The 25,999-nt window shown below is 36.0% G+C and overlaps 2 protein-coding genes across 5 annotated transcripts in view; one reads left to right on the forward strand and one right to left on the reverse strand.

Annotated features, from left to right (window-relative positions):
- The window catches only part of CTNNA3 (catenin alpha 3), a 1,852,175-nt gene that overhangs the window by 578,815 nt on the left and 1,247,361 nt on the right, over positions 1 to 25,999 (forward strand). The window lies entirely within an intron of this gene.
- Positions 18,289 to 25,999, reverse strand: part of LRRTM3 (leucine rich repeat transmembrane neuronal 3) — a 197,682-nt gene continuing 189,971 nt past the window's right edge. The window contains exon 3 of the mRNA XM_049856015.1: positions 18,289 to 18,583. Coding sequence (XP_049711972.1) covers positions 18,374 to 18,583 — 210 coding nt within the window. The 3' untranslated portion in view covers positions 18,289 to 18,373. The remainder of the gene's footprint in view (positions 18,584 to 25,999) is intronic.

Below are 25,999 nucleotides of genomic sequence, written 5' to 3' on the forward strand. Positions count from 1 at the left end.
GTGAGGAAGTTAAGATGACTTTAAAGATATAACAGACTGGTATAATTGTAGGAAGTAAATGTAATTGTAAACATAAACGTAAACCTCATGGTAACCACAAAGAAAATTAATCTACTCACCAAAATGAAAAAGAAAAACAAAAAGACACAGTAAACACAAAAACAAGAATAATAAATGAAAGAAAAACATATATAAAAAGAAATCAGCACAGAAAGTAAAGAACAAAGAAATCATTAACGCCACACACACAGAGACACACACAGCATAACAAAACGGCTGTAGTAGATTCTTCTCTATCAATAATACCTCAATAAATTAAATGCATGAGTTAAGAGAGAGTGGCAGAATGGATGAAAAATGAGTCATCGATGTGTTGCCTACAAGAGACATACCTTAGGCACAAATACATAAATAGGCTAAAAATCAAAGAACGGAAAAAAAAAAAATACCACGCAAACTGTAACCAAAAGAGATCAGGAGTGGCAATATTAATACCTGAGAGAATAGACTTTAAGTTGAAATCCATTATAAGAGAAAAAGGAGGGCGTTATCTAATGATAAAGGGGACAATACACCAAGAAGACATAATAATTATAAATATACACCCAATGCCAGAGTCCCCAAATTTATAAAACAAAGTCTAACAGAATTAAGGGGAGAGGTAGACAGATCTACAATAACAGTAGGAGATTTCAGTACACCACTTTCAGTGATAGAACAACTAGAAAGAAAATTAGTAAAGACATAGAAGACCTGAATAACAATATCAACCAACTGGACCCAACAAACGTAGAACAAACATACCGCCTAACAGCAGCATAATACACATTTTTCTCCAAAGCACAAGAAATATTCTCTAGAATAATAATTCTCAAGACTAATCCATATTTTAGGTCACAGAAAAAAACCTCAATAAATTTAAAAAGATTGAAATCATACAGAACATACCCTCTGACCATAAGTGTATGAAGCTAGAAATCAATAACAGGAAGAATAAGGGGGAAAAATACATGGAAACTAAATAACACATTACTAAAAAAACATTGAGTCATGGAAAAAAAACAAAAGTGAAATTAAAAAAATACTTGGCATCAAATACAAATGAAAACAACATACTAAAACCACTGGGATGCAGCAAATGCAGTGCTCGGGAAAATTGCTAGCAATAAATTCATACATTAAAAAAGAAGAAAAATCTAAAATCAATAACTCAACCCAACAACTTGAAAAAATAGAAAAGGAAGACCAAAAGAACGTCAAAGTTACTAGAAAAGAGGAAATAATAAAGATCAGAACAGAGACAGAAAACAGAAAAACTGTAGAAAGAATCAGCAAGACCAGAAGTTGATTCTTTGAAAGAATCAATAAAACAGACAAACTGGCTAGAATGGCAAGAGAAAAAAACTGAGAAGAGGCAGATAACCAAAATAAATGAAACTGGACACATTACAATAGACTCAGCCAAGATAAAGAGGGTCAAAACAAAATACTATGTGTCATGATTGAATTCACTTCAATTCTACTCAGAGTCTTTCAAAACATGTATGAGAAACAAATATTCCCTAACTCATTCTATGAAGCCAGCATTACCCTGATGCCAAAGCCAGGTAAGGGTATCACAAAAGAAGAAAACTATAGATCAATATTACTCATGAATATAGATGTAAAAATTTTCAAAAGAATTCTAGTGAACAGAATTAAAAACATATTAAGAAAATGATGCATCATAATCAAGTGGGATTCATACCGGAAATACAAGAGTGGTTCAACATTAGAAAATTAATATAATTTACCACATAAGTAAAACAATTAAAAAGAACCACAGGATCATCTCAGTTGACACAGAAAAAACATTTGATAAAATGCCATTTCCTGTTAAAAACTCTCAGCAAAATAGGAATAGAAGTGAAATTTCTCAACATAATTAAGAGCATATATGCGAAACCAACAGCCAGCATTATCCTTAATGGAGAAAGACTGAGAGCCTTTGTCTTGAAAATAGGAATGAGATAAGGATGCCCATTATCACCACTCTTATTCTATATCCTACTGGAAGTTCTAGCCAGAGCAATAAAGCAAGAAAGAGAAATAAAAGATATCCAGATTGGTAAGGAAGAAATAAAATTGTTTCTATTTGCTGGTGACAGGATCCTATGCATAAAGATATCCCAAAAGCTGCACAAGAGAGTTGTTGGACTTAATAGAAGTATTCAGCAACTTTACGGGTTATAAGATCAACACAAAAAATCAGTTAGATTCCTTTAAACAAGGAGAATTCTGAAAAGGAGATCAAGAAAACTATGCCATTTACAATAACCCCCAAAATGCCATTTACAATAACCCCCAAAATGACAAAATACCTAGGAATAAACCTAACCAGAGACATAAAAGACATACAGTGAAAGCTGTAAGGCACTACTACAAGAGACTAAAAGAGACCTACATAAGTGGAAGGGCATTCTGTGCTCACGGACTGGAAGATTTAATATTGTGAAAATATCATTACTACCCAAGAGATCTATTGATGCAATGCAATCCTAATCCAAATTCCAATAACATTCTTTACTGAAATGGAAAAACTGATCACCAACTTTATATGGAAGGAGACTCCCAATAACCAAAGCTATATTGAAGAAGAACAAAGTAGGAGGCCTGGTACTCCCCCGTCTCAAAACATACTACGCAGCTACATAATCAAAACTGCCTGGTACTGGTTCAGTGATAGACACATAGACCAGTGGGATAGAATTGAGAACCCAGAAATAAATCCATCCATCTGTGGACAACTGATTTTTTTTTTTTTTTTAGATTTTTCAACTTTATTGAGATATGATTTATATACAATAAACTGTATCCGTTTAAAGTGTACAAATTTGACAGACATAGACACCCATGAAACCGCCAGCACAATTAAGATACAGAACATGTCCATCTCCTCTGAAAGTTTCCTCATCCCCCTTTGCAGTACTTTTCTTTCTTCTGCCCCTACACCCAGTACTGCTGATCTGCTTTTTGTAATCATAGATTAAATTTCATTTTCTAAAATTTTATATAAATGGAATCATATAGTATGTAGTCCTTTGCTTCTAGCTTCTTTTTCTTGGCATAATGATTTTTAGTTGTTATTCTTCTTTATTACTAGTAGTATTCCAATTCATTTTGTTTATCCATTTGAGTTGCTTCCAGTTCTTAGTTCATGCTGCTCTGAATATTTGATTTTTGACAAGGAGTCGAAGCCTATTCAATGAGGAAGAAATAGTCTCTTTAAACAAACAGTGCTGGCAAAATTGGATATCCACTTGCAGAAAAATGAAGGAGGATATATACCTCACACCATACACAAAAATTAATTCAAAATGGATCAAAGACCTAAATTTTAAAAGTAAGACTGTAAAGTTCTTGGAAGAACACATAAGCATGAAACTATGGGACCTAATTAAAAAAAAAAAAAAGATTATCAAAGAGTACTGAAAATGAATGAACAGCAGAAGACAAATTAGAAAACTGGTACCTGTTCAAAATTAGATAACTGGTACCTGTTCAAAATTAGATGTATGCTCATCAAAAGATTAAAAAGACTATACACCGTGAAAAATCTTTGGGAATGACATATCTGATAAAGGTCTGATCTCTAAAATATATAGAAAACTTCAACAGCTCAACAACGGAAAATACCTACAACCCAGTAAACAAATGGGCAAAGGACATAATCAGACACTTAACCGAAGAAGACATTCAAGCTGCCAGCAAACACGCGAAAAGATGTTCCTGATCATTAGCCATTAGAGAGATGCAAATCAAAGCAACAGTGAGATATCATTTTACCCCTTCTAAAATAACACTGATTAACAAACAAACAAAAAGCAGAAAATAAGAATGCTGGTGAGGACGTAGGGAGATTGGAACCCTTATCCACTGCTGGTAGGAGTGTAAAATGATAACAACTACTATGGAAAACGGTAGGACACTTCCTCAAAAAACTAGAAATACAGAACTGCCTTATAGTCCAGCAATCCCACACCTACTTATATATCCCAGAGACCTAATAGAAGTGACAAGAACAGATATATGTACACCTATGTTCATTGCAGCACTGTTTATAATAGAAAAAGATGGAAATAACTCAAGTGCCCATTAACAGATGAAAGGATAAACAAATTGTGGTACATTCATACGATGGAATACTATGCAACTGTAAAAAATAATGAGTCCTTGAAACATCTTACATTATGGATGAATCTGGAGGGTATTATGCTGAGTGAAGTAAGTCAGTCACAAAAGGACAACATTGTATGATCTCACTTTTATAAAAAGACAATAATATACATTCAGAAACCAATGTTGTGATTACCACAGTTGGGTGAAGTGGGGAAGGGGAATCACTTTTGGGTAGTAGACACTTCTTATTTTTGATGATAGGAAAGGTAACATTGAATGTGGGTGAAGTGTGCACAGCTTGACCAAGGTAAATGATGTCACTAAGAAGTACACACACATACACACAAAAGGATATTTTTGGTAAATGCTAGGACATATATTTGCAACAACAGCAACAACCAAAAAATATATGTATGATTAAATATGCATGTATGTGTATATCGTATAGGTGTGTATATGTACATGTATGTGTGTGAATATATACATGTATCTGTATACATACATGTGTGCATGCATATATATTCATATATATGATAAATTACATTTTTTTTTTTTACATAGGAAGCACAGTTATGAATACTTCTTAGATATAACCAAACACCTCACAGGATTAGTTTTCTGGGTTTGAAGACTTAAGACCATAGTCGCGTGGGACAACTTGGTCAATTGACGTAATATAATTCATAAAGTTTAAATTCTACATCCTAGCTTGGTGAGTAATGTCTGAGGTCATAAAAGCTTGTGAGCAGCCATCTAAGATACAACTGTTGATATCTACTCATCCAGAACAAAAGAGAAAGAAGGAAACCAAAGAGTCAGAGCTCTAAGAAAGTCATCTACAGATCTAACAGCCTACATGAACCACAACCTTATCTACTCTGAGACCAGAAGAACTAGATGGTGCCCGGCTATGAGTAACAGTCATTCTGTTCAAGGACATAATAGGTAGATTCTGACAAAAAGGGACGAAATGTGGATAAGAACTCAAATTCTTAAAAAGTCCAGACTTACTGGACCAGTTGAGACTAGAGGACTCACTGAGGTTATTGCCCTGGGATATTCCATAAACCTTGCACCAAAACTACCCCCTAAGCTCACCTTTTAGCTAAATAAGAGGTTGGCTCATAAAATAAAGAATATTACCAGTGAATGCAGTGAACCTTCAAAAAATAATTTGTATGACACCAAATGGCCAACAATTACTCTAAAGTGAAGAATGACAGGGTAAGGGGACAGGGAAACGAGGTAACTGGAAATGAAACATCCGGAATGAAATTAATGAGAATGCTGACAAATCTTAAAAATTGTAACCAATATCGCAGCAGCAATACCATTGCTGCTGAGGTGATTCTGATTCATAGTGACCCTCTAGGACAGAGTGGAACTGCCCCACAGGGTCCAAGGCTGAAACCCTTAGAGAAGCAGATTGCCACATCCTTCTCCTGTGGAGCTTCTGGTGGAATTGAACTGCCAACTCTTCAGTTAAAAGCTGAGTGCTTAATCACTGCAATACCAGGGACTTGTGTAGTAATTGTTACATGGGAACCTAATTTGCTGTGTAAATTTTCACCAAAAACACAATAAGAAGTAGACTTTAAATGCTAAGTATTTGAAGAAAAAATCCATTGCTGTTGAGTATCTCAGTATAGATATCACCTGGATTTGAAACCTTGCTCCACAACTTACCAGCTGAATGTTACATAAGCACTTTGTGCAGCCTTTTCTTCATCCCTAGAAGGGGATAGCGATAGTACGTACTTCACTAAGTTATTAGTAACCTTGTTAACTATATTAATGACTACTGTAACATTGGACACATGTAAAATGCTTAGAAAAGTAAATATTTAGTAAGTTTAGTTCTTATTTTCTTTTAAAGTGTAGCATTAAGTGTAGAATTAAGTAATTCGTTCTGGAAATAATTAATAGGCATTGTATTAGTGACAGAGCAAGGTCACTTGTTTGTCCACAGAAAGTGAAACTAATATGACAAAACCATATCAGAATTATAGAGAATAATATTTATATTTTCAGTAGCAGGAAGGTATGTACTTAACTAATCTGAAACTGTATCATATTATTAAGTTAAAGAGAAGAAAGAAATGGCTCCAAACTACATTTTTGTTCTATACTACATGAAATATTTATCTGTTAGGACATTCTCCTTACATCCTTTTAAGGTAGTGGTGCCAGGGTGCCCCGCCCCCATCTGTCAGTTTGTCATACTGTGGTGGCTGGCATGTTGCTGTGATGCTGGGAGATATGCCACTGGTATTTCACATACCATCAGAGTCATGCATGGCCGGTAGATTTCAGCAGAGTTTCCAGACTAAGGTAGACTAAGAAGAAGGACCTGGCAGTTTACTTCTGGAAGAAAAAAAAAAAGCCGGTGACAACCTTATGAATGTCAGAGAAACATTATCTGATATAGTGCCGGAAGAGGAACCCCTCAGGTTGGAGGGCGCTCAAAATACGACTGGGGAAGAGCTGCTTCCTCAAAGTAGAGTCAACCTTAATGACATGAATGGAGTCAAGTTTTTGGGACCTTCATTTGCTTGATGTGGCATGACTCAAAATAAGAAGAAACAGATGAAAACATCCATTAATAATCAGAACATGGAATGTATAAAGTATGAATCTAGGAAAATTGGAAGTTGTCAAAAATGAAAACAAAAAGAAAAGAACTTAAAGATTGATATCCTAGGCATTAGTGAGCTGAAATGGATTATCATTGGCCATCTTGAATTAAACAATCTGTTATGCTGGGAATGACAAATTGAAGAGGAATTGTGTTCCATTTATCATCAAAAAGAACATTCCAAGATCTATCCTGAAGTACAACACTGTCAGTGATAGGATAATATCTATGAACCAACAAAGAAGACCAGTTAATATGACTGTTATTCAAATTTACATGCCAATCACTAATGCCAAAGATGAAGAAATGAAGATTTTTACAAATTTCTGTAGTCTGAAATTGATCAAATGTAGAATCAAGATGCTTTGATAATAAGTGGTGACTGTAATGTAAAAGTTGGAAACAATGAAGAATCAGTGGTTGGAAAATAAGCCCTTGGTGGTAGAAATGATGTTGACAATCTCATGATAGAATTCTACAAGACCAACAACATATTCATTGCAAATGTCTTTTTTCAAATACATAAATGGCAACTATACATGTGGACTTCACTGGATGGAATACACAGGAGTCACTCCAACTACATCTGTGGAGACAATGAAAAAGCTTGATATCATCAGTTGTAACAAGGCCAGGGCCAACTGTGGAACAGACTATCAACTGCTCTACGCAAGTTCAAGTTGAAGCTGAAGAAAATTAAAAAAAAAAAAAAATCCATGAAAACCAAATATGACCTTGAGTATATCCCACCTGAATTTGGAGACCGTCTCAAGAATAGATGTGATGTATTAAATACTAATGGCTGAAGGCCAGATGAGTAGTAGGATGACATCAAGGGCATCATACATGAAGAAAACAAAAGGCTATTAAAAAGACAGAAAAGAAGGAAAAAACTAAAATGGATGTCAGAAGGGACTCTGAAACTTGCCATTGAACACAGAGTGAGTGAATGGAACAGAAGATGAAGTAAAGGAGCTGAACAGAAGATTTCAAAGGGTGGCTCCAGAAGGCAAAGTAAAGTATTAAAATGAAATGTGCAAAGAACTGGAGTTAGAAAACTAAAAGGAAAGTACACACTCGTCATTTCTCAAGCTGAAAGAATTGAAGAAAAAATTCAAGCTTCGAGTTGCAACATTGAAGGATTCTGTGGGCAAAATGGAAACCCTGGTGGTGTAGTGGTTAAGAGCTATGGCTGCTAACCAAAAGGCCAGTAGTTCTAATCCATCAGGCGCTCCTTGGAAACTATATGGAGCGGCTCTACTCTGTCCTATGGGCTTACTATGAGTTGAAATCAACTCGATGACAGTGGGTTTTTTTTTGGGAGGGCAAAATATTGAACAATGCAGGAAGCATGAAAGGAAAATGGAAGGAATACACAGAGTCACTGTACCAAAAAGAATTGCTTGATGTTCAATGATTTCAGGAGGTGGCATATGCTGAAGAACTGATGGTATTGAATGATGGAGCCCAAGCTGCACTGAATGCATTGCTGAAAACTAAGGCTCCAGGAATCAACGGAATGCCAATTGAGATGTTTCAACAAATGGATGCAGCGCTGGAGGTGCTCACTTGTCTATGCCAAAGAATTTAGAAGATAGCTACCTGACCAACCAGTGGGAAGAGGTCCATATTTGTGCCCAGTCGGAAGAAAGCTGATCCAACAGAATGCAGAAATTATCAAACAATATTCTTAAAACCACATGCAAGTAAAATTTTGCTGAAGATAATTAAAGACATGATTGCAGCAGTACATTGACAGGGAAGAGCCAGAAAGTTAAGGCAGATTCAGAAGAGGATGTGGAACAAAGGCTATCATTGCTGATATCAGATGGATTTTGGCTGAAAGCAAACAATACCGGAAAGATGTGTACCTGTGTTTTATTGACTATGCAAAGATATATGACTGTGTGGATCATAACAAATTATGGATAACATTGTGAAGAAAAGGAACTCCAGAGCACTTAATTATGCTTATATGGAACCTCTGCATAGACCAAGAGGCAGTTGTTCAGACAGAACAAAGGGACACTGCATGGTTTAAAATTAGGAAAGGTGTGAGTCAGGGTTGCATCTTTCACCATACTTATTCAATCTGTATGCTGAGCAAATAATCTGAGAAGCTGGACTATATGAAGAAGAACATGGCATCAGAATTGGAGGAAGTCTCATTAACAATCTACAATATGCAGATGACAAAACTTGCTTGCTGAAAGTTAAGAGAACTTGAGGCATTTACTGATGAAGGTCAAAGACTGCAACCTTCAGTTTGAATTACACCTCAACATAAAGAGAACAAGATCCTCCCAGCTAACCAATAAGCAAGATCATGATAAACGGAGAAAAGATTGCAGTTGTCAAGGATTTCATTTTGCTTGGATACACAATCAGTGCCCATGGAAGCAGCAGTCAGGAAATCAAACAACTGCATTACATTGGGCAAATCTGCTGCAGAAGTCCTCTTGAGTGTGTTAAAAAGCAAAGATGTCCCTTTGAAGACTAAGGTGTGCCTGACTCAAGCCATGGTATTTTTAATCGCCTCATGTGCATGAGAAAGCTGGACAATGAATAAGCAAGGATGAAGAAGAATTGATGCATTTGAATTATGGTGTTGGCAGAGAGCATTGAATATACCATGGATTGCCAGAAGAGCTAATAAGTCTGTCTTAGAAGAAGCAGAGCGAGAGTGTTTGTTGGAAGGGTGGATGGGGAGACTGTCTTAAGGACTTTGGATATGTTATCAGGAGGAACCTGTCCTTGTAGAAGGACATCATGCTTGGTAAGGTAGAGGGTCAGTGAAAATGAGGACCACACTCCAGGTGATGGATGGACACAGTAACTGCAACAATGCACTGAAACATAGCAACAATTGTGAGAGTGGTGCAGGACTGGGCACTGTTTTGTTCTGTTGTACTTAGGGTCAATATGAACCAGAACTGACTAGATGGCACCTAACAACAACAGCCAAGGTGCCATATGAAGATTACTCATTTTAGCCTATAACCAGAATCAAAGGCTGAAGAAAGTCAATGAGGGCTACCCCAGCCTCATGCTATTCCTACATAAATTGATGGAGTATTACAGGGTTCATTGTAAAATAACCACGTTTAAAGTCAATATTGGTTAGAGAAACTCAGGTTTTAAGTTTGCCAAAGAGGAGCCCCACCAAGGAGTTTAGAAGGCTGTCTCGTATACTGAAATTGCTTCCATTCAATCCAAAGGTGAAAAAATGCTGGTGTAACAAGAATCTCAAATTTTCCTCCAGATAGCATACAAGTTCAGAGAGGTTCTGTGTCTTTCTTTAGTTATCTTTGGTATAAATGTAGAATCAGGCTGGAGCAGGGGTGGGCCTCGAGGCTCTTATCTCAAGGCAATGTTGTTGTTGTGTGCTGTCAAGTCGATTCTGACTCATAGCGACACTGTAGGACAGAGTAGAGCTGACCCATGGGGTTTCCAAGGAGCAGCTGGTAGATTTGAACTGCTGACCTTTTGGTTAGCAGCTGAACTCTTAACTGCTTCACAACCAGGGCTCCATCTCAAGGCAGTAATATCCTTATTTTATAAATATATATAAAGTAAGATTCAGAGATAGTGAATTTTACAAATGCCAAGGTCAAGAAATGCAACAGCAGATTCTAGAAACCAGATGCCCAGCTCCCCTACTGTGGTGGACATTTCACTCCAATAATTGCCTTATGGTGAAGCAGAATGACCAGCGTGATCCAATCTTATCACTACATTTTCACCAGACTGCTTAGGGTATTATATTTCTGAATCCGTAATTGAAAGAAAATATAGCATTGATGTAAAACAGCAAGAACAGATGGAGTGTATTTAAAATTACAATTCATTTCTCATCAGAATTTGACTAGGTGTATGTGAATTAATGTAATTACTCATATGGTTGAAGCAACAATTTGGGGTTTATAGTTGTCAGTTATTTCAAATTTGACCTTGAAAAGAACATTTTAGCATTGAGTTTGAATTTTTTGTTTTAGCTTTTCAATTTCTTTCTGGACAAATGATAATGATTGTTCTTGAACTCATTTTTATTCTTTATATTCCTTCTTTTGGTAGCATTAATTCATTTTGTGTGGCTGTCCATCCTTCCATCCACCCATCTAATATGTATCACTAGCAGCAATATCTCTGTGCTCCTATGTCCCTTATGCCCACATTAGCCTTTATTGATGACACTTGATGGCATAAAATATATTATAAATTTTTAGTCTTAGTTTTAAAATCACTTGCAGATTATTTAATAACAAGGAACCAAATTTCCTTCACTTACCTCTCTGTTTGCGTAACTCTGGCCTCTTCGTTACCATTTACCACATCTTCGGCACAAATCATCAGGAGCATCATTGTTGTCCACAATCAGAATTACTCCAGGTATTTCAGAATGAACAGATGTAATGATAATGGTTTCCAGGTACTAGAGATTCGTCTCTTCTGGATTTATTATTTGTTTTAAATATACACCCGAGTTTTATCACAGTTACGGTGGTGGTAGTTTTAGTGAAAGTATGACTTACAGAGTATTTTACTGGATCTTGAACGCCTCTTGGATTAAAAATAAAGTATTTTTAAATGGATACTCTGTGTTCAGATAGTATGATGGAGTAGAATGCTAATATAATTCCCCAATTACCTTATGATGGGCTTGAGCAGGGTCAGGAAAAAATATAAGAGGCTGTTAGTCTAATGGTTTAAAAAGCTCCTGGAGACACCAATGGAGTTGAAAGACTATTTAGAAGTCATTTGTGAATAGCTGAGACAGAGGGAGACTTTTCTGAACTATGTGCGTTTAAATAGAAATCACAAAAAAAAAAAAAAAAACAACAAAACTTTTATTTGACCACCTCCACATAATGATGAAATCAGTTCATTGCCTTAACAAGGAAAATTATACCTGTTTTTTTGTTCAAGCTGTATATTATATAATGAGTAATAGGACAAGCAGAGTCTGCATTGCTAGGGAAGTGATCTTCCTGCCTTCTCCGTGTAGCATGCACTCAGATTCTATAGCATTTGTGCAAGTAACAATGGCCCAGTAAAAGATACTGTCACATAAAACTATTTACAGGAAATCTCCTGTAACCCAAACTGTGTCATTTCTTGGTTGCCATTTCATGATTGTAGATTATTGGTGTTTTTCTTCACTTTGTTTTGTGTACTTTATTAGTTACTTTATTGACTATTCATCCATATAGTTTTTACCTCCATTGACATTTCCCTCCCTTTCGGCCAATTGAAGATTATATTTTGGGTATCAGCTTATCATATTTTGGTTATAATTTTGTATTATAAACACTTGCAAGTGAAAATACGACATACACATTTGGATGTATTTATCTTTTGAGGGATTTTTCTTTAAAATCCCTTTTTTTTTTTTTTAAAGGAAAACGTGTATAAACCTTCAAGAAAGTAATGGAGAGTTCTTCCCATTAAGTTGTTGGTTGGGGATTTTGAAGGAAATCTCTACATAGTGTGAAATACTTTATGTAATTTTTCTGTTTGGAAATAGGTGTAATCTTTCTCTGTTGTCTCCCTCCCCTTCCTCACTAAAATATATGAGCCTAATTACATTGATTATGACCTTCTCTCACATTTGGAAATGTTCTTTGGGGTGATAGGAGCATATCCTTTGAGCCTGGTGGACCTGGGTTTGAATCCCCATCTCTGCTCTATCAGCCATGGCAAGTAATTTAACTACCATGATCTTCATTTTCCTCTTCTTTAAAATGATGGTTCTACTATGTCCTAAGATGGTTTGAGAATGTAACAAGGACACTACAGTGCCGGATACATCATAGATTAATCCTTGCCTCTCTCCCCGCGTCCACTAACAGTTACGTGACTAATCCAGCTGTTTGAAGGCTATCTTTAGATATGCCTGCTCAAAGAGTTATCGGGAAGCAAAACAACACAGCCTGTCAGGAAGCAACCTGAACATTTTATACATAGTTGTTCTTTGTGGTGCATTCATTCATTCGGTCAAGAAAAATGTCCAGCCAGGCTTAACATTCTAGATTAACACTGGCAAAGGGAAGCACAAGATGAATAATTTTAGACTAAGGATGAAAAAAACATTGAGTGACTTGGTAAAAGTAAATGATTAGAGGAGTATTTTCCAAAACTTAGCATGCAGTAGAATCACTTGAGGAATGTGTTAACAATGCGTATTCTGGGCTCCATCTTCAGAGAATTCTGATTCAGTAAATCTAGTGTGGAACCAAGGGATTTGGGGTCATTTCAGTCATAGTAACATCAAGGATGTGATAAGTGGCAAAATTTTAAGCCAATAAATACAAAAAGAAATTGACTCAACTTTTATGCATTTGTGCCATCTTAATACTGTTTTCTTGTTAATTCAGATAAATAAATTCAGTCAGTAAAGCTGATTGAAACTGATCACTCTGTAGTATATAGACCTTCTCAAACCATATCCAGCCCTTCATTTTATATAATCTGAAGCAAAGACTGCATCACAGAACCTTGAAGGCCACACAGTACAAGCGTGCTGCTTTATATATCACAAGATATATGGAGATCAATTTACAAAAGAGATAAATTAACAGGTGATATTTCAGATTAGGGGGTAAAAAAGGATTTACTGCAAGGATCCTTTATCCCAAGGTCCCCAGATGCATTTGAAATAGTATTTGATTTACACATAACACATTTTTACTCAGCTTTTCAGAAAGACAAATATATAAAACAAAATCTCCTATTGGTTTGGAGAAAGGAAGCAGATACTCTTGAGTTCTTTAAGTTGTAGACTCTGCTGTTTTAAGGTCACTGTTCTTGACAGAAAAGGTCAGTCATCAACTGTGTACTTTTTTTTAAAACATGAATTTTACCCTCATTTAAAATTTTTTCCATATAAGCTGACTCCTATCTCAAAATGAAATAATAATGCAAACCAGGAGAGGCCTTTAAAAATTACCCATCACCACTCAGGTGTTTTGTTTTTAATTTGAAAATGTCTCTTCCCCATTAAAGTTAGTGGTAAAATGAAGCACAATTGCTGATTATCCATCTATTCTACTCTGTGGAGATGTCAGAGTCCTGAGAGCCTTGATCCTTGGTCCCTTGCCCTTGGCAGCTCTCTAGTCAGGCACAGCTGTGGTAATTGAGAAGGTAGTGGAAGCAGTCAGAAGCTCTTACTGCAGGCCCTCCTCACATGGATTCTTACTGCATAACCAACCCATATGAACCTTTAGTTTTTTTTTTTTTATGTGTTATGAGGTTGTTACACTGTCACACAGTATGATAAACTATGAAGACCTGTGCTGATATAAAATGTTATTATATCAACTCTAGAGATTTCTTACCTACTCTGAGACGCTACTTCCTAAGCCGTTTATCTCCCAATTCTGTTACCCCTCCAATCACATGCCTACCATCTGGGTATACAGCACATCTGATTTCCTTTCTTCCAGTCTACTAATGGTTCTTATTAGAGACCCATTTTCACACTTTCAGTTTCTTCACTAATTTTGAATGTCTAGTTTGAGAGATGATGTCTCTCTGTCTTCTAATGAGGAGTCGTCAAAACAGCCATATTTTTATTCCCATACAATGTGATTTTATTTTGGAAAATATTTTTGCAAAAAGATTCGGCTCTTTCTAAGAAACATTCTGTGGAATCAGTCAGATCTGAGTTCAAATCAGGATTATGTCATTTGTCTCATTTGTTAAATCTGGGCAAGTTTTCTTTCCTTCTAAAAAGTATCATTTATATTAAAAATCTGTATAATTTTATGGTTTTCTAGAACACTCAGGAAGGAGTAGGGACAGAGACTTGATGAAAATAAGCTTAGCAGTAAAATATATTATTTGAACATGAGCATATGTTTTTGCATCTATACACCAGTTTGTATAAATTACATTTCATTTGTCTCAGGACAATAGAGAAAATTCTTCTCTATTAAAGGCAGGTATAAAACTTCGTGGTTTAAGAAATCTGCTTGCCTAAACAAAAAAGGAAAAAAATTGATAAAGTATTCTTAATCATCAGTGAATTGAACATGTGTTGAGCATGTGTTCGGCCTTTTACTGTGGATCCCTCTTGCTACCCACACAATCTCATTTGGACATTCTTGTATTTCTTTCCTTGTGTTTCCTGATTTTATATTTGTACCTTAGGGCCTATATTCATACTCTTCTTTGGAGCACCTGTTCCTTATATTTGCAGTTGATCTGCTATGTTAAAGTACTTGGGGCTTGCTATTCTTTTTGTGCAATGGGTTTTAATGTGAGAGCCCAGAGTATTGCACGGAAGCAATTCATTTTAGCCTGTGTATTGTTCCAGACAGAGGAAATGAGTTACATTAGAGATCCCTAAACAATATGTCAAACAGCTTTTTCATTCTGTCCATGATCTCTGGAAACTCACTGGGTCTGATGAGAGGGAGAGAGAGAGTGGGAGAGGAAGGGAGAGTGAGATGGGGAGAGGGAGGGTGGGAGACAGGGAGAGGGAGTGAGAGAAAGGGAAGAGATGCTGAGTGGGGAGGAGGAGAGCTTTCTATGTAGTGGAAAGAGTAACAGGCTCTGGGTTTAGAGAATGGTGGTGCAAAGCCACCAATTATTAGCCTTGTGTTCTTGGGTAAAGGCTGAACTTCTTTGAGGTCAGTCAGTACATCTCCATGGAGTTGCTATGAAGACAAAATGAGATCATTTCTGTGACTTGTTACAAATGTGATTTGTAAACCTCACAACACTGCATAACTTTATTACTTGCTGTAGCTGCTGTAATTGTAATCACAGCGGGTCAAGCCCTCTACGTTTTCAACTCCAAGCAGGAGAAAGAGTTGTCAGCTCTTTAAACAGGTGAACAGAAGGAAGGAAAGGGGAGAAGGGGGCTAGAAAGGGTAGTGGTTAGAGGGAGGAATGGAGATATTACTGAATCCTGAAAAAGGCAGGTTAGAAATAAAGGCTGTAGACACTAACTGATATAAGTTGTAAATGTGTGGTGGAGAAAGATTCCAGACACAAATAGAACCTTTAGCAGTTTGCTACCTCCTGAACATGGCAGAATAAAAATTAAGTAAACAAATAACCTAACATTTTCTTGTATAGACCCTTTCGGTTTAACTTTAAATCTAAGAAATCTCAAAATTCTTAGTTTGTTTGGCCCTTACTATGACATAGGGCCTGAGATGCACAGAACAATAGTTTCATGGTGACTGCTTCTATTTATAGAGTTGTTGATTCTAGGTGAACTTCGAATGCTTAAAGAAAGTGATTCGCTTCAGGAAACCAAGGACATGTATTTGTAAGGCCCCCTTAGAGCTTAAAATTTCTAGGAAAAAAAATATTTCAACTTGAAAGTGTCTGGAAATAAAGCGCTTACTTAGACAAATTAATCCTTATTTTTGAACCTTTGCAAGGACGACTCCAAATGAAAAAAAATTTATGGTTTAGAGAATAAGTTTTTGTACCCAATTTTCAATACACAAGTAATAGATTTATAGTTAACTCTGTAAATTTACTAACTGGGTAATGCAAAATCTCAGTGGTAGAGAATTAAGAATGTTCTGAGTATACCACATTGCAAATAAATTAGAAATCGGAAAAATATAAAGATTAAAATTAGACTTAAAATGACAAAAGTTTTTGAATAACAAATAATTTATGCAAAATATGTTACAAACTGCTGGGATGCTAAATAGTTGATACAAGTACTTTGTTTGACCTTAATTAGTCATAGAGTTTGCTTCTTCAATCATTTTGCATGTTTTCCCATTTCTGATTTTGTATATTTTTGACAAAAATTTGCTCTACCTTCTTTAAGTTTATTCTTCTTGAAGCTGCTCTTAAATTTGCTGTGATAAACATCCATAAAATCAGACTTTCATAGATAGAATTTTTTTTAAGAAATAAAAAAATGAAATGTTTAACAATTCTTTTGCCAACATTTTCTTCATTGTTCTGGTTGATTTTGACTCCTGTTAGGTTGACATATTCTCAATCTACTTTTGATACCACAAATATAAAATGACATCACATAAAAATGCACTTTGCTTTGTGCAACAATAATTAAAACTTGCAGTTTTATGTTAAAAAAAAAAAAAGCCCCAAAAGAATGGTGTGATTACCACAGATAAAATAACAATATTTTCAAACAATCTGTGTCAAGCCAACAACAGAAACAAATTGATTATTTCAGCTTCTAAAGAGTCAGGGTTTCTCAATTTGATTTCAATTAACTATATAATATAATTGTATAATCAATATATGGTCAGTATTGGTGTCAAATTACTCTGAGTTATTTTTCAGGTATATTGGAGGTGAATCCCATTATGAATGGCAATATAAACCATTAGAAAATCTTAAGGATGTTTACACTCTAGTTTGAGTGACGAAGTACTTTATTATGGCTCCTATTTTTTTTTATCTATATAGAATGAGTGTGGGTGTTTCAAGTTCTCCTCCAGCAGGGAATAGATGTAGCACACACGTATTTGAGAAGTTCCCAACAAAATACAGTCTCACAGTCCTAAATGAAAAGTTGTCCTAAAAGTCAGGTACATTTTGCACTGACTGATGGTTATTTTTGGGTAAACCACTTTGGGTTAATTAGGAGAAAAATCGCTACTGTACAATTATTATACTCTATCCGCCCACCTTGGCCTGAAAATAATGAGATGTAACAAAAGTTTTTCTTTGTCACTGGCAGCTGTACCTTGGATGTGTATCAAAGTCTGTTGCTGTGGTTACGGCCTTTGTTTCCAGTGATGTTTTGTCCATCCCGCTCCCAACACTGAGCTACTCAAAGAATGAAATAATGAGTCATTCATTCCAAAATATGTTGTTAAAATAACCCTCTTTATCATTACATTTCACTGCTTAGAAACTAGGCTGTAATTCAAGGCAACAGTTAAGTTTGAGAAGAACTGTTAAAAAAAAAATCTTTGTTTTTTTTTTTTTCATTTATAAGAAAAACCTGTCTATGTAATTGAAGAACCTCTTACAAGTCTGAACAATTAAACCGTTTTTGGTTAATGTATTATTTCTGGAAGAAGTAGATAAAATTCTACGCAGTAAGCATGATAAAAATCGTGCATGTTTGGTACAGCACAGAATTTTCGAGTAAAGTTTTCTGGGCACAAAAGCAGTAACAAAACAGTCCCTACAAAACTGAGTAACTCTGAATAACACAAGAAATAATTTTTTGTTAATTTAAAATCTTAGAAACTGAAATGTGTCAAGTTGGTAAAGTAAAATGTAATTAAATTATGGTACTGTACATACCAATTTGTTTCTATAATTGAAACTTTACAATATGAAAAATACATTAGCTCTGTACAGTTTTTACAGGTAGGTAGGATGAGTTTTGAAAAAAGATTCTTTTCAGGGCCATACTCAAAAAAATACTGCACAACTTAGCTAATTACAAAGTGTAGACTTGAAACAATTCATGTCTTCTTTATTTCGTGAATCAATCTTGGACTTTTGTTTATTTGAACAGGGGATTTGCTTTGTTTCGTTTTTAGAGTCCACAATGAACAAATCTTCCTCATTTTGTCCTGGAGGTTACAAAGTTTGGTGGCAGCCGTTGGCTACCAGTTAGCTCAGTTAAGCCAGCTGCTGTTTATGGTCACTTATTCGGCCAGCTGTTGTGATTGTGCTCAGGTCCAGCTCAGTCTCTAGGTGTGTTTCCATGGTATCTTCCTGTGCATTCGTTTCAAAGGGCTTATGAGAGAGAAGTTCATGATGCACCCCACAGTAACTTATTGTGGGCTGGTCGTATGCCAGAAAGGTTGACACGTTCATTGATAAAGGTATCTGGGGAAAAATGACATAAGAAAAGTCAGTTTCATTGACAAGAAGACAGACAACTTTGAGGGCAAGATTCGGATGGAGGCTGTGAAGTCCTGACCCAAATCTATGGTCCTAGGTAACACTCAAGTGCCTTCATACTATCTACCAATGTCCCTCATTCTCATACTGGTGAGCACAATGCACCAGTTTGAAAATGGTGGAAGAAACTGCTCAATTCTTAACTGCATCCTTCAGATAGTAGGCTAAGTGGTTCTGAAAATGATAAAAGCTTGATTAAAAGAGTCAGAAAAAATGTTTTTCAAGCTATAGGGTAAAATTGTGTTTTGAGAACTAAGAAACATATTACTTGGTTATGTATGGTTTTTGGACACAATTGAGCCATGGCTCTCAAACTTTTAACACCTCCCTCATCTCCACCCTCTTCCTCTGCCAGAGTTTGATTCAGGAGTTTTGGGTGGGACGTGAAATTTATATTTCTAAGAGATTTATTTCCCTGTAATGCCGGTGGTGGTGTTTTGTGGATTAAGTACATTTAGAGAACCAGTGTAGGAGAGAATTGTCTTGCCAAGCCAGCCTGCCCTCCTTATTCCATAACATCTTATGATTTATTTCAGTTTGAGGATTCTTTGGCACACTAATGTCTGTAGTTCGGGCCATATTTCTAAAATTTCAGCTTAGAGAGCTCTCAAGAGAAATCTGTGACTTCTGTAAAGGTCTAAAGAGCATCAAAGGATGATGCTATTTTGAAGAAACCAGTGATAGATGTGAGAAAGGGACTCCCTGCTAATTGTAGCTTAATGAAAGAAAGCAGGCTTCAAAGGCATGAGGACACAGGGAAGGGTGACCCTTACGAGCAGAAGGGAAATGTCCATGTTACAAACAAAGGATAGTCCCAAATGTCATCAGATGTCAAAGTCTAGAGATTATTCCCATTTTTTCCATAAGATAAAAACTTGATTCTTCAGATCCGCCTGTGTTTTAGAACATCAGTTCTGATTTCTACTTAATATCCTAATTCCTAATTCATGTTGTTTTAAGTTGAGTTCCCTTGGATAAAAGCTTCTGCAGTTCTTGTTTGGAGAATGGATAAAATACATTTCTGTTTGAACACATCAGACCAAATCCCCTTCCGATCTAGGCTGAGACTACAGCCCATAGCTAAGAAAAGTAGACTGTCTAGATTTTATTTTTTCATTTACTCCTTCTTCACTTTTTTTGTCATCTTCTCCTTGCATAAAAGCCCTTCTAGCCTCTTCTCTTTCCATCCCTACCCCTCCAACCACCTTTATTTCACCTGCAGTAAAAATTGGTTGAGCACATATTTCCTTGTTTTGTAGTAAATAAAAATTTTTACTTCTTTTGAGATTATTATTTGTGCATAAGGTAGACATTTCAGAGTATCAAATGTGTAGCCATTAGTCCTCAGGAGGCAGAAGTATAATCCAGTTCATCAAATTAAATTCCTGAACAAAGCTTCCCTTTTATGTGGATTGTTATTTATATGCAGCATGAAGTTACCTGATGTATGAATAAAAGACATTATACACTTTTAAAAGATGGTCAAAGCAATTGCAAGAGCATGAAGAAAACAGCTTAACAGTAAAATAGGATGCTTCCAAAGATGATCCTTTATTAAAATAAATAAGAATTCCTATTGTTATAGGTGAAACAACTTGGGTAACTAAAATCTACTATTATGCAAAAGTAATTGTGCAGCATGAATAGATTTGAGTTACAGGATAGAACAAAAATAGAGCTGTTATTGGGTACATGACTTTTACACTAGCCTCTGGGAAATCGATGCTGTATAATGTGTTATGGGTCATATATCTGTAGGATTTTATATACTTGTTCTTATTTGTCGCGGAAACTTGTGCCTCATGTATGCTAAATCATTCTAGTTTACTGGGAATGAACTCTACTGTGAATGATTTATAATTTCTGTCTGTGGTCATGATTTATGAAAAATAATACACCATGATATGTTTATTCTGTGTGTGTTTGTGTGTTCACAATTTCCACCTTGATTTAATATCTAGAGGTCAAGGTACCTAGAATATAAGCTCTAATTCAACCCATATCAGTTAAATAGTCAACTTTGATTATCTATTTGAAAACACATATTTTCTTTACAGAGTTTCTTATTGTTGGTTATGTCTTATTTTGAAACATCTTCTCCCGTGATTATACTTCTTCAATGTCAAGAAACATTTTTCTTACATTTTAATGTTTCTGAAATTGGGATGGTACTTACAACCAATTTGAGTATTTAACATGTATTTGTTTCCCCAGAATTCATAGTGCATTTTAAAGTTGATGACATCTAAGTATCAAGAAAATAACATAGTAAGATGTATCAGAAAGTAGAATTTAGCAGCTAACCATATCTGAATATATCATCAAAAAGAGATTTTTCACAGGTTGAATTAAATGAATTTGAAAATCTAAGATAATTAGCACTGGATATATATACATGTGTATTTGTAGATATACATACATACATCTATATGCATATACCCATATATAACCAAAAAACCAAACCAAACCCAATGCCGTTGAGTTGATTCCAACTCATAGCGACCCTATAGGACAGAGTAGAACTGCCCTGTAGAGTTTCCAAGGAGTGCCTGGCGGATTTGAACTGCTGACCTCTTGGTTAGCAGCCATAGCACTTAACCACTACGCCACCAGGGTTTCCGTATACCCATATATATGTAGTAATAAATATATACATATATACACATATATGTAGAATCTTTTTGCCAGTTATCGTTTTAAAAAAACATTTAACTCAGGCATGCAAAGTACAACTTTTGGGGACACATTAGTTTTGGACCACTATTACATATTTGTTATCTAATATATAGTTTAATATATAAGAAGTACAGTCAGAATGCTCCTTAGAAGCAAGGATGGTGAGACTTCATCTCATGTACTCTGGACATGTTATCAGGAGGGACTAGTCCCTGGAGAAGGACATCATGCTTGGTAAAGTAGAGGGTCAGCAAAATAGAGGAAGACCCTCAATGAGATGGATTGACACAGCAGCTGCAACAATGGGTTCAAGCATGGCAACAATTGTGACAATGGCACAGAACTGGGCAGTGTTTCCTTCTGTTGTACATAAGGTTGCTGTGAGTTGGAACCAACTCCATGGCATAGACTCTATAAATATTAGTGGATGGACTGAGTTATTTAGGTACAAAATATGGCCAATGATTTTCTTTTTAACTCTATGTCATTCTTGTCAATTGCTGTAAAGAACACTTCACCAGATGTTTAAATATGATTGCTCTAATGCATTTGAAATTATGTAGTGTAAAAACAAAATTTATTTAAATTCAAAAGATCTTCTTTGCTGTTACTGAAAATACACTTTCATTAAAAAACAAACAATGCTCTCAGTAGGAGCCCTAGTTGTGCAGTGGTTAAAGTGATCAACTGCTAACCAAAAGGTCAGCAGTTCGAAACTACCAGCATCTCTGTGGGAGAAAGATGTGACAGGCTGCTTCCTTAGAGATTTATAGCCTCAGAAACCCTATGGGATCGCTATGAGTCAGAATCAACTCAACAGCACTGGGTTTGGTTTTGAGTTTTTATGCTTTTAGTAAACACTTATTGCATTAGAATATCCATGTAGTACAGAAGGTGAGTGTAATTTTTTAGTACTGTATTTTATTTTAAGTTGATTATGCTAAGTATAATCCTAAATATAAGAAAAATATATTACTGATTATCTAAATTTATGTAGAAGGAATATTCCTTGCTTTTAATTATAATTATTTATAAATATAATTATTCTAATTATATTTATAATTAATATACACATATATTTGTCAGAAAATTCTTCCTCATGAAAAATATATATATTGTTTGTACTGGCTCTCCTTTTCCTTATCCCATCAACTGAGCACTTTCTCAGTGCAGGGTATTAGATTCTCAAGACATTAGAGTAGAAAGTCAGACGTTACATGAAGCAGCACACTTACTCTTTAAGTAGCAATATTCTCCTTGCTGTCCTGCGTCACTGGTGGTGTAGTGGTTAAGACCTCAGCTGCTGACCAAAAGGTCTGCAGTTCGAATCCACCAGCTGCTCCTTGGAAACCCTATGGGGCAGTTCTACTCTGTCCTATAGGGTCTCTTTGAGTTGGAATGGACTAGATGGCGACAGGTCCAGCATCACAGTATTGCATAAGAGATATATTTCTGTTCTTAGAGGAAGGCGATTATCTATTCCTTTCAAATTATAATTAGTCATTTGGGAACAGGGCAATGACAATTTGTGATAGTTTCATAGTTTAAAACAGGAGTGTGTACCTCTTTGTTTTTCAGATAAACTATCTAAAATATTAGAATACTAAAGCCTGCCTATCTCCATAAATGGCATTTCTCACATCAGAGAAAACAATTGATGCAAATGTTTGGGTAACTACTGTGTATCCAGCTATCTCCTCCAGATTCTCAGTTTTGTTGGGAGTGGGTGTCCTAGCACCAAAAAGTGATTGTTGGCTGTGTGGTGATGGAGAGGCTACCAGCTGGCATTAAACAAACACTGTGAGGCTCAGATACAATTCATGTAAATCCTTTCCTGTCACTAAGTCATAGTAAGTGTAGCATCCATTCTCTCCTTTTTTACATAACCGTCAAGTCACCTTCTGCCCTTTGCTTTCTTTTCCCCTTGTAAGCAGAGCTTAGTGTTCTTAATTCATTCTCTCCTACCCCCTCCATTTTTATTTGATTTCTGTTAGTATGCTGAAGGAGAAGAGGCACAACCATGTTCTCCCCTATAGATAAGGGTGTTCAATAGGACAGTCTCAGATTATGCTTATTGTTCCATTTTGGACAATAAATCTACATGGTCATACTACCTAAAGATGACCCAAATATATTATTTCACAAAATGCAAATGAACTGTGGCTCTAGGTACCTGTCTAGTTGGTTGGAGTGGTTTCAGGAAGGGCAGTAGGAAATTTGAATCTAATAAAGCTTCTCCTTCCCCAAGACTTTTGTTACAAGGTTCTATTTAAATACTCCATAGAATCTTCTAGGAGAATTGGAAATGATCAAAAATGAAATGGAATGCATAAATGTCAATATCCTAGGCATTAGCTGAAATGGATTGATATTGGCCATTTTAAATCGGACAGTCGTGTAGTCTACTCACCTGGGAATGACAACTTGAAGAAGAATGGTGTCACATTCATTGTCAAAAAGAAAATTTCAAGATCTATCCTGACGAACAATGCTGTCAGTGATAGGATAATATCCATATGCCTATAAGGAACTCCAGTTAATTATTCAAATTTATACACCAATCACTAAGGCCAAAGATGATGGAATTGAAGATTTTTACCAACTCCTGCAGTCTGAAATTGACTGAACATGCAATCAAGATGCATTGATAATTACTGGTGATTGGATGTGAAAGTTGGAAACAAAGAAGAAGGATAGGTAGTTGTAAAATATGGCCTTGATAATAGAAATGATGCCAGAGATCCCATGATAGAATTTTGCAAGACCAATTACTTCTTCATTGCAGATGCCTTTTTTCAGCAACGTAAACGCCGACTGTACATGTGGACCTCACCAGATGGAATACACAGGAATCAAATTGACTACATCTGTGAAAAGAGGTGATGGAAAAGCTCATTATCATCAGTTGGAACAAGGCCAGGGGCCGATTGTGGAACAGACCATCAATTGCTCTATGCAAGTACAAGTTGAAGCTGAAGAAAATTAGAACAAGTCCAGGAGAGCCAAAGTATGACCTTGAGTATATCCCACGTGAATTTATAGACCATCTCAAGAATGGATTTGATGTGTTAAACACCAAAGACCACACAAGTTGTGGGATGATGTCAAGGACATCATACACAAATAAAGCAAGAGGTCACTAAAAAGACAGGAAAGAAAGAAAAGACCAAAATGGATGTGAGAAGAGACTCTGAAACTTACTCTTGAACATCGAGTAGCTAAGGCAAATGGAAGAAATAGTGAAGTAAGAGAGCTGAACAGAGGATTTCAAAAGGCGGCTCCAGAAGACAAAGTATTATAATGACATGTCCAAAGACCTGGAGTTAGAAAACTAAAAGGGAAGAACATGCTTCACATTTCTCAAGTTGAAAGAATTGAAGAAAAAATTCAAGCCTTGAGTTATAATATTGAAGGATTCTACCGGGAAAGTATTAAATGATGCAGGAAGCATCAAAAGAAGGTGGAAGGAATACACAGGGTCACTGTACCAAATAGAATTGCTCAATATTCAACCATTTCAAGAGGAAGCATATGATCAGGAGCCTATGGTACTAAAGGACAAGGTCCAAGCTGCACTGAAGGCAATGGTGGAAATCAAGGCTCCAGGAATTCACGGAATACCAATTGAGATGTTTCAGCAAACAGATGTAGCCCTGGAAGTGCTAACTCGTTCATGCAAAGAAATTTGGAAGACAGCTACCTGGCCAACCGACTGGAGGAGATCCATATTTATGCCTATTCCAAAGAAAGGTGATCCAACCAAATGCAGAAATTATCAAATAATACCCTTAGTATCACACGCAAGTAAAATTTTCCAGATCATTCAAAGGCAACTGTAGTAGTATATCTACAAGGAACTGCCAGAAATTCAAGCCAGATTCAGAAGAGGACATAGATCGAGGTATTATCATTGCAGATGTCAGATGGATCCTGGCTGAAAGCAGAGAATACGAGAAAGATGTTTACTTGTATTTTGTTGACTGTGCAAAGGCATTCAACCATGTGGATCATAATTAATTATAGATAATATTGTGAAGAATGGGAATTCCAGGGCACTTAATTGTGCTCAAGAGAAACCTGCACATAGATCAAGAGGCTGTCATTTGAACAGAACAAGGGGATACTTCATGTTTTAAAATCAGGAAAGTTGTGGGTTAGGGCTGTATCCTTTCACCATACTTATTCAGTCTGTATGCTGAGCAAATAATCAGTGACGCTGGACTATATGAAGAAGAATGGGGCATCAGGATTGGTGGAAGACTCATTAACAACCTGTGTTATACAGATGACACAACCTTGCTTGACAAAAGTGAAGAGGATTTGAAGCACTTACTGATGAAGATCAAAGACCACAGCCTCCAGAATGGATTATACCTCAACATAAATAAAGCAAAAATCCTCACAAATGGAACAATAAGGAACATCATGATAAATGGAGAAGACTGAAATTGTTGTCAAGGATTTTATTTTACCTGGATATACAATCACCACCAATGGAAGCAGCAGTCAAGAAATCAAATGACACATTACATGGGCAAATCTGCTGCAAGAGACCTCTTTAAAGTGTTAAAAAGGAAAGATGTCACCTTGAAGACTAAGTTGCACCTGACTCAAGCCATGGCATTTTCAACTGCCTCATGTGCGTACGAAAGCTGGACAATGAAT

Source organism: Elephas maximus, chromosome 16, assembly GCF_024166365.1.
Source record: "Elephas maximus indicus isolate mEleMax1 chromosome 16, mEleMax1 primary haplotype, whole genome shotgun sequence".
Taxonomy (NCBI): domain Eukaryota; kingdom Metazoa; phylum Chordata; class Mammalia; order Proboscidea; family Elephantidae; genus Elephas; species Elephas maximus.